Raw genomic sequence first — 15,903 nt, 5'->3', positions numbered from 1 at the left:
CGACTATGCTGCTACTCCCAGCCAAAGGTGAAGCCTAGCTGACATGATTCAATTTGTGTCACTTTTATTAAAAACAGAATTAATATGGAAAGTGTTTTGTAATATATACACCTCGTCAAAAGTATCGCACCACCCATTTAAAAGACAAAGTAGAAGTATAATGTTGGGGGTTTTTTTACACTACAAGTACATATGTAATATACGACATCATCTGTGGACATAATATCACAAACACACCCTTTTCCGAGCTGCACGTGCATGCTTCCCTTAAGCATGCATGTTCCGGTAGTCGGTTTGCTATAAATGCAGTATGCACATAGCCCCTTTAGGCTTATTTTATGTTGACAGACACAGCTCAAATTTGATTGTAGGCATAAATGAAGCTTTATTTTGACCTACAAGTGAAATGCCCAAGTGTCCAGTGTCTCTGAACCAAATTATTCGTATGCACCAGACTGGTATGTCGTGCTATTGGAGCACAACTGAACATGCAGGCTGATACGTAAGCATACTGCTACCGGTGAAGTGAAGGATGCACCGAGGTCTGGACGTCACAGAAAACACAATGACAGGGAAGATCGTGATCTCGTACGCCATGCCAGACGAAGTCCAATGTCTACTTGTACACAGCTGCGACATGGATGGCATCCATACAACAGACGACGCCTACATTCTGCAGGATTGAGAGCAAGACGACCAATCAGACGTCCACTCCTCACAAATCAGAACCGTCATGCCCGTTTAGCCTGGTGTCAATTACGTGCTCGCTGGAACCTGAGGACATGGTGAAGGATCCACAGGTCCGTTGAAAGCCGATTTTTGTTGCATCATGCAGACGGGAGGGCACGTGTTTGGAGGCAGAGAGGCACAGCATATGATATGGAAGCTGAAGTTCCATTTGGGGTTGGATCCGTCATGGTGTAGATGTGTTGTTCCTATGACTGTAAACTTGACCTTATCACAGTTCCTGGGACATTGAATGGACAGAGGTACCAGAACTCGATCCTGTACGGTGCTGTAGTGCCTCATTTCGATAACCATGCTCTCGCCACACGTCCAGTCTTCATGGACGATAATGCCAAACCACATCGTTCTCGAGCTGTTGTTCAGCATCTCCAACACAACGCCATTGAGACACTACCATGGCCAGCCAGAAGTCCAGACATGAATCCTATTGAGCATTTGTGTGACATTTTGGGACGTAGGGTGAGAGTAAGGTATCCTCCAGTTCGGAACCTTCTCGAATTGACCCATGCAATGCATGATGAGTGGCAGCAAATCCCCCAACAGAGAATCAGACGTCTGGTGGCCAGCATACGACGGCGTGTAGAAAATGTTATCCAAGTGCAAGGCGGTTACACCAGATACTGAGTTACCCAGCCATGTGGACCTTACTAGTGTGTTCAATTTTAATGGAATATGAACTGTGTTGTGTGTCTGTTGTAATGATCCCGGCAGCCATACTTATTTCACCTTATTTTACAGTGATTTTAGTGAACTTTACTTTTGCTACAATTAAACCTGCAGTTAGTGCTCAAATTCGGTGTTGTCAATTTTCTGACTGAACACTCACATGAAGCCATCTAAACAGTTTAATGTGCTTTTCTAAGCACCATTTTTATGAGGTTGTAGATTCAGTTTTACTTATGACATTGGGAAACTGTGTAGTTTATCTTGCCGCCTGCGATGACTAAAATTAGTGTGTTACCAGTCAAATGTGCTGTTGATCCTGCTGGGGAGTATTTGATTTCTCTCTGTTGATTTAAATGTAACGATAATCATGGTAATGTTGTATATATCATCATTATAATGACACCGCCGGATGTACATTGTCGGTAAAGTAGTCCGCTTTCAAAAGGTACACCGGAAGAGCGAGGTTAATACCCTATCCAACCGGACTTGAAGGCAAAGTGTTCCCTTTAAACAATGTGTTGATGATGACAACACTCTGACGGTCACGTTCGTGTACTGTACGTGTACGTGACATAGGTTTATGCAATCTAGTTAATTCATGCGTTTTTATGTTTGTTTTTGTTGTTGTTGGAAAGTTGTTTGGGGGAAAGGAGGGGCATGACCGTGTTTCGTAGCTATATTGTGTGGGGTTTTTTTTATTTATGTCGCATTGCTAAAATAGGCACACGTGTGTACGTTCAGAGGAACACTAATTCTAATCTACTTATATACCTGGTGATCAAGGCAGAGATAAATGGGTCTGATTAAGCAATAGAGTTGTGTTTCGCTAAGAGAGCTTCGAAAATCTAGGCCCTCAGGTCAGCGAATCTGATAACCCGATCCCGTTAGTCGCCTCTTACGACAAGGATGAGTTGCTGAGAATTAATTCTGACCCGGATCTTCACGGGCTGTGAATATCAAATAAAGTAAACTGCACGGGACTGTTCGGTTAGTTGACAACAACTGTAAAACGTTCTTGTTCTGCAGTGATTTATTTTCAAGAATCAGTATAGAAATTAGAAAGGTTGTCTCTTCTTTCTGTACTTGTATCGAGAGTATCTACTCAGCATCTGCAAAAGAAAAACCACAATCCATGATTAAGAGTAAAATGGAACGCATGCCATCATTACAAATAACATGGCATGTTGCGATTAATTTCGAAAAAATACAAGAAAACACCCACCCAGAGAGAAAAGCTCTTCCACTCCTCGGATGAATTCATCATGACTGACAACTGAATCTCCTGAAACAGGTGAGGGAATAATGAGTACTAAATGAAATATGACAGGCATATGTACCATCTGCCACAACCTTGCAAGATATGTTATGGAGCTGAAGTGAAAAAGCTGACTATAACAAGGAATCATCCACAACTAAGTTATCACGTCGCCAAGATGTAATTAGAATTGGAAATATCCTTAACAGAAATATCCTTTTATGAAATCTTAACTTCTCATGCACAGGTGACTGTCAGATTTGAATCACAGTGGACTCACCTATGGTCATTAATTATTACACATTCCACGTTTAAAACTCATATTTTATTTGTTACTTACCGTCCATATCAGCCAATTGCAGGATTTGTTCCACATCACGTTTGTCGAACAGATTCTCTGCTTCTGATTGGTCAATGTTCCCATCCTCATTCAAGTCAGCAAGGGCAAGGTCTTCTTGCACATCTGGCAAATATGTAAAGGATTCCACGAATCATAAGTCCATGAATGACTTCATCAGTAATAAATACTGCAGTTCTTACACAGCAGAATATGATCGTAACAAGCAGTAAAACATTTCTTTAACTTATGATTACTAAAATACGTCTGATGTTGTATAATTCAGTCAAACAATTGGACTATCAGCTGTGTTATATTCTACTTGTATCACATCAGCCACTTTATACACGGGTCCAGCCCAGATAGACCATTGGTGAGCACAGTGTAAAGGGACCTGTGATGTTTGGGTTGTTGTTTAACGCCGCACCCAGCAATATTCCAGCTAGATGTCGGACCAGTCAGGCAGCAATAAACGCGTATCTTCTTTCACCACGTAGCTACTTTCGGTTGGTCTCAATGGCTGGGATGGACAACACTTACAAAGACTGGTCAGTAAAGCCTCATTAACTTGATTCACATCGCTTTGATTTGTTTTTTATCTCACCATTCATTTGGTCTTTTACCTAGATTCACTGATGCACATGCACAATATTTGCGTCAGTCACTCGTTGCACACGCGTGTGCAAACGGGTTGAGTGCCCGTGTCATATGCAGAGATCTTTCGTAAAATGTTATGAACGCTTTACTAAGGCGTTAAATGTTGTACCTGTGATGAAACCATGTTTGAGCAAACGTCGCATGATGCTTCTTGAAGGAGTGTTCCTCATGTAACCACTATAATTACGCATACCCCTCTCTAATTTGATAATACAGCACATATGGAAAAGGATGTAGATCGGATAGTTGCTAGCATTCCCATCGTCTTACCTCTCTTTCCTATCAGACCCAATCTCGATGCAACGCTAAGACCAGCGAGAACCCTGCTGCCTCTGATACGGAGCCATCTTCGTCGACGACGACGACGACGGAACAGCCCCTCCGTGGGGAGAACAATCAAAGCCATCAGGAGGAACACCACGAGCAGTCTCATCTGGAAACAGAACAAGTTATATTCAACAATACGTTGTGCATAGCAATTACTGTACTTGATAACGAATATGAGTGAGTTTGTATGGTCTAATGCCACAGTAATTCAATTACAGATACATATCGTAAGAAAGCCGCAGCACATCTAACATACTAATATTAATGACAACGTCCTAGAAAATCGCCTCTTCCCATATTGTCACACCAGTGAAAGTCCGGGTTAGAATGAACCTTCAGTAACCCAAACTTGTCATAAGAGGCGGCTTACGAGATCGGGTGGTCAGGCTCGCTGACTTGGTTGACACATGTCATCGTATCCCAATTGCTTGAAACGATGCTCACGGTGTTGATTACTGGATTGTCTGGTCCAGACTCGCTTATTTACAGACCACCGCCATACAGCTGGAATATTGCTGAGTGCAGCGTTAAACACCAAACAACTTTTACAAAATTACACAATTTTCAAATGGTTGACACATGTCATCGTATCCCAATTGCGCAGATCGATGCTCATGCTGTTGATCACTGGTTTGTCTGGTCCAGACTCGATTATTTACAGACCGCTGCCATATAGCTGGAATATTGCTGAGTGCGGCGTAAAACTAAACTCACTCGTTCACCATATTGTCACAGTATATAAGTCGAAGTTTGATTCAGGATATGACATTTACTTTGCCATCTGAAAAAGCTCATTCTTACACTCTTACGCAAAGAAATACTGAACTCTACTGAAAACTGTAGATGTAAAACGGCTATCATTTTTATAGGATCAGGTATCAGGTATATAGGATAGTATCTCCTACGTAGGACTTAGTATCTCCTACGTAGGACTTAGTATCTCCTACGTAGTACTTAATATTTCCTGTAGGGGATGATCGATATACGTTTATATAGATTAATCTGAAACGGTCGACTTAAATCCCCAGACACGCACACAATCTCCTGTTTCACTGTCTCAGTCACTGTGAGAGTCTACAGTCATTCGTTTCATTCACTATTAGAGTCTACAGTTATGTGTTTCATTTACTGTAAGAGTCTACAATCGTGTGTTTCAATTTACTATTAGAGTCTACTGTTTCCTTCACTATTAGAGTCATGTGTTCAACTAATTGTTGCACATTACTGTGTTGGACCGACTGTTATACTTAACTGCCTTGCGTTCAGTTTACTATTACGGGTTGCAGTTAGTTCACTGTTATATGTTGTACTTTGTTAGACTTTACTATTATGCGTTGGATATTTCAGAGGTCGTTGCACATGAATCATAATCTGCGTGTACAGACGTGTCTTAGACTATCGGTGGCAGTCTATGTGTACGTATCCCCTTATATTTATACAAATATAATGACAATTCATTGCCTTTTTGAATTTCGTATTGTTTTACGCCGCACTCAACACGTGTCCACCCCAGTCAAGTCAACCTGTAAACAATTACGAAAAAAGCCGCAAACGAGCGTTGCATCCGATCCAACCTAGCCCCATCAAGACAAGCAACAACTTGTGGAGGTCGTGTTATAACCCGAGTTTCATATCACAACCTCACCCCAACCATCCCACCCACCTCTGTGTGTGTGTGTGTTTGTGTGTGAATAGATGTATGTATGATAGATTAAACATAACCATACCCAAACCTCCATAACTGCAATTAGAACAGGGTCCACGTCACCCCAACGTAATACACACACAATAACACTGTATAGTAACACTGCGTTAGTGTCATGAATATTCACTGACTCACATTTCAACTATCTAACGTCCTGCATAGCCAAACATTTCTCAACTTAATAAACATCCTTAAAAAGGATATGTTAAGTACTACGTAGGAGATACTTAGTCCTACGTAGGAGATACTAAGTCCTACGTAGGAGATGCTAAGTCCTACGCAGTAGATATTAAGTACTACGTAGGAGATAGTATGTCCTACGTAGGAGATACTATGTCCTACGTAGGAGATACTAAGTCCTACGTAGGAGATACTAAGTCCTACGTAGGAGATATTAAGTCCTACGTAGGAGATAGTGACCCCAAAAATTGTTTTCACCGTGGCCCTACTACGCTTCCGTACATGAGTGAATAGGTTGATATGAAAACTTTTTTCTATTGATGAGATGGGTTTTGAATGGAAAATGAGTGAGTGGGTTTAGTTCTACGCCGCACTCAGCAATATTCCAGCTATATGGCGGCGGTCTGTAAATAATCTGTACCAGACAAACCAGTGATCAACAGCATGAGCATCGATCTGCGCAACTGGGAACCGATGACATGTGTCAACCAAGTCAGCGAGCCTGACCACCCGATCCGAATTACAAATATAACTTCATCAAAGCATCTTCGGGAACAAGATAGGACGTTTATGAAATGGGATGAATTCTAATTAAATGTCTACCCATTGACTTACCTTGACTGGTCTCTGGAAGTCGGATGCTTGAGCCTTGAAGCTGGCTTGGTTATATAGACGGTGCGTGGCGGCTATCACAGACGAGGTGTTTGACATGAATAATATCGTAATCAACAACACATTATACACCACGATACCTGTAAGTGTTTCATCAACACAGCATAATTGATAGCAAGAACTGTCACATTTAATCAAGGCAGTTATATATGTGCACGTAATGTATGTGATTTATGTGATCACATGTAATGTTTTTGTTTGTTTTACTTCACTATGAATATTACAAAGTATGTGGCGAAAATTACAAATCGGTTGTCCAGGACAGGAAGCTGAGGCTCTGATTAAAAACAATGTAATGTTTGTTTGGATTTATTGCAACACTATCGACCATTACAAGGTAACGATTGCAGGGGTGGGGGTCTGATAGTATAGGTGCAGTTAATGCGACAACAACGTCATTCTCCTTCATCACTAGCGCTGCCATGTTTGATTGCGACTTGCAACACCAGGCGTTGCACATTATATCAATCACTGGTTTGAATCGTCCAGATGTCCCTTGACAAGACAACAGATGGCTTCTGCGACATTAATCAACGTATCACTGACACGTCACACGACAATGTCATCAGTCACTAAACAGACGCACTTAACATCTGTGTCGCATGTGACAAAAAACAAGCCGATCCCATACCGTCTCATCGCATAAATCATATGTTGTTAATTGTACATCCCGTCGAAGGTGTGTTTGATGCCAGCCGATGAGAGCGAGAATGAACAGGAGCAATTCACAAGGTCTATCGGATAAATCATAAAATTATCATACCGATCTATTTCTCATCCAGATATATTCTACAATGTGCATAAACAACACTTTCTAATTTCATTTTAAAGTATTTAGGATTTCTCTAACAAAATTTTTTTTTCAATAAATACAAAGGAATTTTCAATAAATACAATGGAAACGTATTTGTCTCAGTTGTTACCGAAAACGTGCAATAGGTATGATGGACGTTTCTCGCATTTACTTTCCGGGGCTCAGAGGCAACGACAACTGAATCTGTTAACATTCATACAACTGTACAAGCTGGCCAGCAAGCCTATGTTATGCACAAAATCATTCTCATGTTGTTGTTGTTGAATACACCTTATGATACGTGTATTGTAAATTAAACACACGGTTTAATCATATCGAAACATTATGTATGTTAAACAATAGGCAAATCCGCTAAGTGCGACTCAGATTTTGCCACAACTACACAACTGTACCAGTTATTGCACTGTCTTCGTTACCATAATGTTTTAAAATCATTTCAAGTATACCTGCCCGTGCACGAGGTTGTCACTGGTGTCACCGGTGGGGCAGGATGCCCTCATGTCATCGCGAACACATAGCTCGTACAGTTTTGATCGTGCCCGTTTGTTTTTTTTGATCGTGCCCGTTTGTTTTTTTTATATCTTATTTGTTGTTTAACTTTGTACTAAGCTATTACAGTTATGTGACGGCGGTCTGTAAATTACCAAGTCTGGACAAGAATATCAGAGATGACAGACTATCAGTGGTGATCGCGAAAAGGGTAAGCATCTTCTGCATTAAACTTATACCCTCGCCATTCAGACAATTTGCCTGAACTGAACTGAACTTCATAACACTCCGGTCGCGTTCTGCGGTATTGGAGGTACACGTTAAATCATTATGTACAACTTATATATGTGACATACATGTATGAAATACAAAGTAGTAATATATACACATCGTATGGTTGCAAGAATAAACTATGTCTGAACATGCATTTAACCAGTTAACAGAACAATGTTTCACTCATGCCTTATTGTTTATCTTTTGTGGTGGCGTTGCTTAAAATGAGACATTATTATTTTGGCAAATATTGCTAATTTCCTAATTGTTCCTAGTTTGTTAGAGTGAAAAAGCTGGACTAAAACATGTAAAAGTAATGCCAATAGACGGTGGCCTGTAAACTAACCAAACCAATACAGTTTGGTCATTCTGAATTGCGACTGATGTGTAGAAGTACAGATGTTCCGATGACTTAAAGTAAAAAAACAACCGTTTTCGAAAATGATCAGTTTTGTTTCACAACCACTCGCGGATCAGGATTAAGTCAACTGTTGCCGGTAATATATGAATATGCTTTCCAGGGGAGATATATTATGTAGTTTCTCTACATTACATATACGATCAATATCCATGTCAGCAAAGACCGTCATGCTGTTAGTCACTGTCAACACCATGTGGCCCTGCACCATGTATTGAATGTGTTGCAGTTAACAAGTATACATCTGTTGCATTGTCGTTGGTAGTGCACCGTTTAAATAATGATCAGGAACCTGAGTGCTAAAAATCTATATTGGTTGGTCCTTTCACGACCTGATCTCCTGCAACCTATGCTTGGTTTAAGTGGATCGGTATTGAGGTTCGCTGACCTGGTTGACACACGTCATCGTAACCCAATGGCGTAGTTCGATGTTCATGATGTCAGTCTTGTCCGGAATTATTTACAGACCTCCATCATGTCACTGTTAAGTGCAGCGTTAAACAAGAAACTAATGAGCAAATAAAATACAGTTGAAATATGAAATTATTATTTTCAGAATTCTGTGAATTGCAGTTATAATATGATATGTCCCCAGCAAGATGTGTTCGTTGAAAGATGCGACGAAGTGAATTGGATGGTCAGGCTTGTGGACCTGATTGAGCGTGTGTCATGTCACTGTACCCCGACGGCGTTATTCATACATCTCAAACACTAGGTTTTCGACTTTTTCATTATTTACAGGCAACCGTCATATAGTTGGAATCTTTCGCAAAAGTCCCTGATTCACAAATGTCACTAAATAAGCTTTGCGTGACATATTTCACGCAATCACGATCACGCTAATACGTGGAAGATAAATACAGTACTCTGGTTGAAACCATTAACCAATGTACCGCCTACATTATTCCAGCCAGGGTTCATGCAGGCAGCAAAGGCACTTTAAGGTGATCTTCCTTCAGTTATTTAGCGATCAATAGCCCATTTTTACATTGTACTGTCCAAAATAGTTTTCTACTTTTAAAGATATATGCCAGCTAGTTTTAACTCTTTTTGTGATACGCGAGTTATTTTACAGTCCGTCCATGAGTGGTTGTTTAACGTCCTCTATTTATTGTGTATGTACAGCCTTTCTCGTAATTATATGGCTGAAATATTGCCGAGGTGACCTTAATTTTTAACTCACTCACCTACATTATTCCATCTGTGAGTTTTTGTGTCACCTTTCTTTGCTTGCTTATGTAGACAGGAATTGGTCTCTCGACCCAAGTAAATGGAATTTATTTTGCAGCCATTCCTGATTCATAAATGTTACAAAATAACTGTGGTATTTCATATTTCATTTAATCACCACAACGCTAATACGTACAAGATAAATACAACAGTGCTCTGAGCAAAACCATTAACAAGAGCCCCACGTACATTAGTCCGTCTATGATTGTTGGTGTCATTTCTGGCCTGCTTATGTAAATAGGAGTGGGTGTCTCATCCCAGTTGATCATAGTTTGACGTTAGTTCATTAATCAGGTGTCAGCATTCATTGCAGACAACAGCAATCACAGCTGGCTGGACTTGTACTCCGCCATATGCTTCTGAGCGAAAGTGTGAACAAATCTTTCAACACACTATATGCGGAGTCATATTCTTCTCGTTGAATGGGAATTAAAAACAAACAATTAGAAATATTAGGATGTCAAGCCATGAAATAGCAGTATAATAAACAACAATATTGAATTTAAAAAATTATATATATACACGGAAACAAACACATCATTTATTATATCAATGGCAATTAATGGCAAATAGTTATTACATAGAAACAAAAGCAGAACCAACTGTTACCTACATACCTTCTACAAAACATTTAGGTGAGGTGAGGTGAAATTGGGTTTTCCGTTGCGCTTTAGAAGATTTCGCTCATATGACGACGTGCATGTATGCATGTGTGCTTGTACTATCCCAAACTTAAGTTGGTTTTATAGTCCTAAGCCACAGAGATACCATGCAGCAGTGAAGCCTGAATACCCCACTCAGACACATTATACTGACTCCGAACCGACCAGTCCTTGTTGTACCCATTAATGCCGAGCGCCAGACAGGGACCAAGTACCATTTTTTAACGTCTTTCGGGGATCGAACCCGCGACCTTCCGCTCTCCGGGGGAAGGCTCTAACCACTACACCACGGAGGCGGTCTCAAGAAATTTCGGAATTATACGTGCTACCTATGACGTCATGAAAAGAAGGACCTGTGCGATTATACATGATGTGAGTCACAAATCCTGTTTCAATGTATTTGACTGTGACAGGAAGGTATGACTTTACCAATACAGTTGCTATCATAGTGTGTACGATTCCCAAGCGGAAACTAGTGAGGTTAACTTTAAATGTTCAATATGTTAGAAATAATTTTCGTCACTGGTTAAAACGAGGAATACAAGCAGCAGAGATTGCTTCCTGGAGACCTCATTTTGGCCTGATTGTTTTGTTATACCGGCGGTGATACGTAAGTCCCAAAACATTTCAAGTAAATTAAAACTTTCCACGTTTTTAATCGTAGAATATGTGTGTTTTTAATGTATGGCTAACTGTGTCTAAATTGCTGACAGCTGAAGGGATGGTATAAATCCAGCTAGGGCCCATGCAGGAAGCAAATGTACTGTAAGTCCCCATGGTCCCTAGTATGGTGATCTACCTTCAGTTATTGGCAATCTATAGCCTGTTTTACATTGTCTTGTCATTTCTAGTTAATATGTTTCAGATTTAATTACTAGTTTTAAATGGATATCTGTGATACACTAGTGGTTTTACTGTTCTTCGTCAACAGGGTTTTAATTTCTAATTTTATTGATCTATAATATAATTATTAATTGTTCTCGTCACGATATGGCTGAAATATTGCCGAGGTTACGATAAATATTAACTCACTCACTTATACCGGCGGTCATTTTTATAATAAATATATTTTCAGAGCGTCCTGAAAGCGTCGTAACAAGATATGTAGGAATACATGTGCGCTTGTGCAAATATTCTTAACGTGTCCATAATCGCTTCATGCCATTTATTTCGTAATTCCGTTTCGAATATTGCCCTTCATTTCAACTTAGTCAAATCTACCATATCATTTCCAAACAGAAATATTGCAGCATTGTATTTTTGCTGAACAGCTTGCCTGTATAAGCCAGACAGTTTTGTGTTGGAGGCAGACTCAACATGACGTGGAATGGATACGTATTAACATCATTTTAAGAACACTTTTGTTTCTGTGCCTTCTTTATCGGAAAATTATAAATTATTCAGGATTCATGTCTATGCTTCGTGTGTCTTCTTCCTGTTTTGTACGTGAGATAAGAGTGATGAATTGGCATTTGCATACTTATGCAGTGAATTGATCCCAATTTATCTCAGGATCTAACTAATTCTGTTTACGAAATATGACTGGGTTGTGACCTACTTTTTTCCGATGCCGACAAAATCAACATGTGACCTTATTCTTAACTCAACGAACCGATACAGCTGGAACGTGAAAGACACGCCTGACTCGAATACATGTAAAGGAAATACAGACCTCGGATATCCGGACACCTTCGTTTTTACGTAAATCGTCCGGATATTTGAATATCCGGATATCTGGAATTTTGGTTTTCATACACATCAAGGATAATCCAAAATGTTTATGATCATCAAGCCTTTATTGTACATGTATAGACAATAAATAAAAACAGCATCACAACATAACAATCATACCTTTGCAATTATTCAGTTTTGAAAAAGTCTTTCATTGGGGACTGCTTACACTGGGTGCCGCTCCTTTGCAACACGATGGAGAACATTTTAGACACACTGCACTTTTATTGCTTTGACTGAATAAACAACTTAACAGTTAGAACTCAATGGTTAACTCAGTGTCAGCTAGGCCTAATCACCACCAATACCTTGTTGACCGATCATTAATCCGGATTAGCAGACCATGTCTCGTGTCAAAACACGTGGGACTCTCGCGCTTCCCTTCACACGGTCAACGGCAGATCAAAGCTTCGTGCGGATACGAGAGTCAATTTTTGTTGATTTAGCCGGTTGGTTTGTAAAATATACCGTTCGGAAACGGAAACTGAATATCCGTTATAGACAGTCACTTTTATACCGTAAGAGATTGTTTTTTCTAAACATTGACCGGAAGGCGAGGTTTCCGGATATCTGGGGGGTCCGGGTATCCGAGGTCTCACTGAACTTAAACACTGTACGCATGTTTAAGCGAGTAGTGTATGTTTTGGGTTCTTGAGATCGAGCGATCACTCTGGCTGCCTTGTCCTGTACAGCTTCTCCTGTCGGTACAGATGGAATGATTGTTAGGTTTGTGTAAGTAACAAACCTTATATTGCGTTAATTCTAGTATGGTTGTGAATGAACGTCTATTGAAGAATTTCCACAGTGTAGCCCTCTGATCCAAGGCCTTTGAGAATCTCTGTCTATGAACAGCAGGTTGTCTACTGAAACGTTTCCTTATAAAGGCAAATCCAATCACAGCACTCGTTTCAGTAGATACTCATCTAACACTCAACAAGAGCGAGTGAAGGACACACTTGTGGCTTACGAATCGACCCACTGGAGTGATGAACAATGAGAAGCCCTATTGTATTTTCATTTTCAATGTTCGGACCTATCTATTCTTCATGACTTTTTATCATAGAAATACATGTAAAATGATCCTATTGGTAACCGATCATTGCTTAAAGTATCTGGCCTCTGCTTATCATTTTGAAGACGGTAGAAACATGACGGGGCTCTTTAAATAATCGAGTCTAGAACAGACAATCCAGTGATCAGCCGCATGAGAATCAATCAACATAATTGGGATATGATGTGGCAGCAACTCTGACCATAATCGTCTCTTACAAGCATGGGTTGCTGAAGACAATGTTTAACCCGGATCTTCAAGGGTAAAAATAATACGGGCATACTGTATATTCGTTATTTTTCTCCATCCTCCGCTGCATGATGGTACATAAAATAATAATACGTGTGATGGAAAACAAAGTATGTCGGTACAAATATATTTATTTCATAGCGACTGTATTAACATGCATATTACAAATTGACATATGACATGCATTATGTGAGTACACAGCATGTTGACAGGAGATGCACAAATGGTAGGTAAACAGTGTCGATATTGCGTGTAATGATTATTAAATATTACATACAATGAATATAATTAAGAACATCGTTTCAAGACTCAGCATTGTCCTCAGTGAACATGTGCAGTTAATGCTGTTAATTGCAATTTCACGAGGTTCTTGAGGAGCATTTAGAAGTTGGTATTCAAGAAAAAGGCAAATATTAAAATATAAATACAGTTGCCATCCATAATGTTTGCCTTTTTGTTGCAATTTCATGATTTTATTCAAATAATTTTAATCAAATAAATATCGTCTAAAACCACATACAACTAATTGTCCATTTCATAGTTCGTTTCAATATTGAGGTAGGATACAAACTATTTTTCCTGAGATCTACGACAGCTACATCCACGACAGCTTTGTATATACATGGTTATGTTTTTGTATCTGGGACAGCCAATAAAGACAAGTCATACAAATCATTTCTGTGTGAGTGAATGAGTTTAGTTTTACGCCGCACTCAACAATATTGCAGCTATATGGCGGCAGTCTGTAAATAATAGGATCTGGACCAGACAATCCAGGGATCAACAGCATGAACATCGATCTAAGCAATTTGGATACGATGACATGTGTCAACCCAGTGAGCGAGCCTGACCACCCTATCCCGTTAGTCACGTCTTACGACAAGCATGGGTTACTGAAGATCAATTCTAACCCTATTCACGGGTACATTTCTGTGTAACAGCAACGTATTCTAAACACTTCGTGACCTCATTGTATAAATTAACACTGTCATTGTGTCTTTGAAGTAGACACATTAAACACTTTGTGGCATCGGTACATATTATGAAGACCACATCTGCATTGTCCCTTTGACATAGGTAAATATACCAAGCGCTGTGGGGCATAATCGGATATAATAAACATGACATAAACACTTTGTGGCAATTTGTTTTAAGTATGACATCACGTACAGTTATTCTAAGATGCTTTGCTAAAAGATGGAAGGCACCGACAGTACTTTGTCGAGCGATACAGTACACGTTTTGTATGGCGTCACACTATTGACGTCACTTCGCCATTCTCGTCTGCCCCCTCGTTATCTAACGTACCCTTGGTAACCGACGTCTCGTGACATGTCAATCGTCATCATCTCAGTGAACTACTCCATAGCGCCCCGTTTCTTGGTTTGCAGTTGTTTCACTCGGCTAACATCACGGATGGAAACAATTACGATTATGCGTTTCGACGAATTAAATGTCTCTGCTCGACTCACAGTTACACGGCGAAACAGCAACAGATTTCGGATTCTATACTTACGTTGGTAGTAGAAATGCGACGTTCATATTGTCCCATATGGTTTACGTCAATCACAAATGCAATTAAAATAAGTTAGAGAATATATTTAACCCGAAAGTAATCTCTCATTAAACTGTATAGTATTTGTTTTCACGGCAATGTACCTCTTAACGTAGGGGGGACAGACACGTGACTGGAAGAACCCATCAGTTAGCCCTGAACGAGGGTTGTTAATTTCGGTCACCGACGCCGTCGTTTTTCTGTTTGTTTCTGCCGTTGCTTAATCGTCGGTTAGTATTAAACTTGGTATCTCAGAAAAGAAATAAACGTCCTCGTGCTTTAAATATAATAGTTCAGGGCGAGAGTGTGCTCTATTAAACTACTCGTATAAATGGTGGTAGCGCGAACCGTATTTTTTACATACCTTTTGTATGGGAACATTGACACATAACTTCGAGAAGCATCAGTTAATATTGATTAATATGCGTGCATGATAAGTAAATATACATTTTCACGCTCATTCTTAAGGTTATATCGAAAATAGGTCACATATAAATCAAGGTGATAATATGTCTACAGAACACGTTCATGATAAGTAAATATACATTTTCGTGCTCATTCTTAAGGTTATATAGAAAATATATCACAGGTAAATCAAGGTGATAATATGACTACAAAACACAACAACACAATTGTCTTGTTACTGTATTGACTTATTTTCTGTTCCTATGTAAGCGATTATTTGTATCTGACTCTTTATTCAAGGAGATTGTTTGGTAGGTTTCATTGTTAAATTTGGACTTAATATCCAGCCAGTTACATGCATTATTGGAGCTTGATACATTTTAACGTGCATCTAATTGTGTAACGGATGGGTATGATTCCACGTTGCACTCTAGGTGTTAGATTTGACACATGTCTATACTGATATGTGTTTAAGGTGGA

The 15,903-nt window shown here is 39.6% G+C and overlaps 1 protein-coding gene across 1 annotated transcript; it reads right to left on the bottom strand.

Moving 5' to 3' along the window:
- Nucleotides 1-2,428: 2,428 nt before the first annotated feature.
- On the bottom strand, nucleotides 2,429-4,124 carry LOC124272953. The gene is made up of 4 exons (XM_046708195.1): nucleotides 3,933-4,124; nucleotides 3,009-3,131; nucleotides 2,636-2,695; nucleotides 2,429-2,522 (listed from the first exon to the last, which is right to left on the bottom strand). Exons 1-4 carry the CDS (start codon nucleotides 4,093-4,095, stop codon nucleotides 2,512-2,514), a joined length of 357 nt encoding a protein of 118 aa, XP_046564151.1. The 5' UTR covers nucleotides 4,096-4,124; the 3' UTR covers nucleotides 2,429-2,511.
- Between the last annotated feature and the right edge of the window lie 11,779 nt (nucleotides 4,125-15,903).

The sequence above is a fragment of the Haliotis rubra genome, unplaced genomic scaffold, assembly GCF_003918875.1.
Source record: "Haliotis rubra isolate DU_JTF1 unplaced genomic scaffold, ASM391887v1 Scf1748, whole genome shotgun sequence".
Classification (NCBI taxonomy): domain Eukaryota; kingdom Metazoa; phylum Mollusca; class Gastropoda; order Lepetellida; family Haliotidae; genus Haliotis; species Haliotis rubra.
Note: the sequence above shows the minus strand (reverse complement) of the source record. Positions and strands in the feature narration are given on the sequence as shown.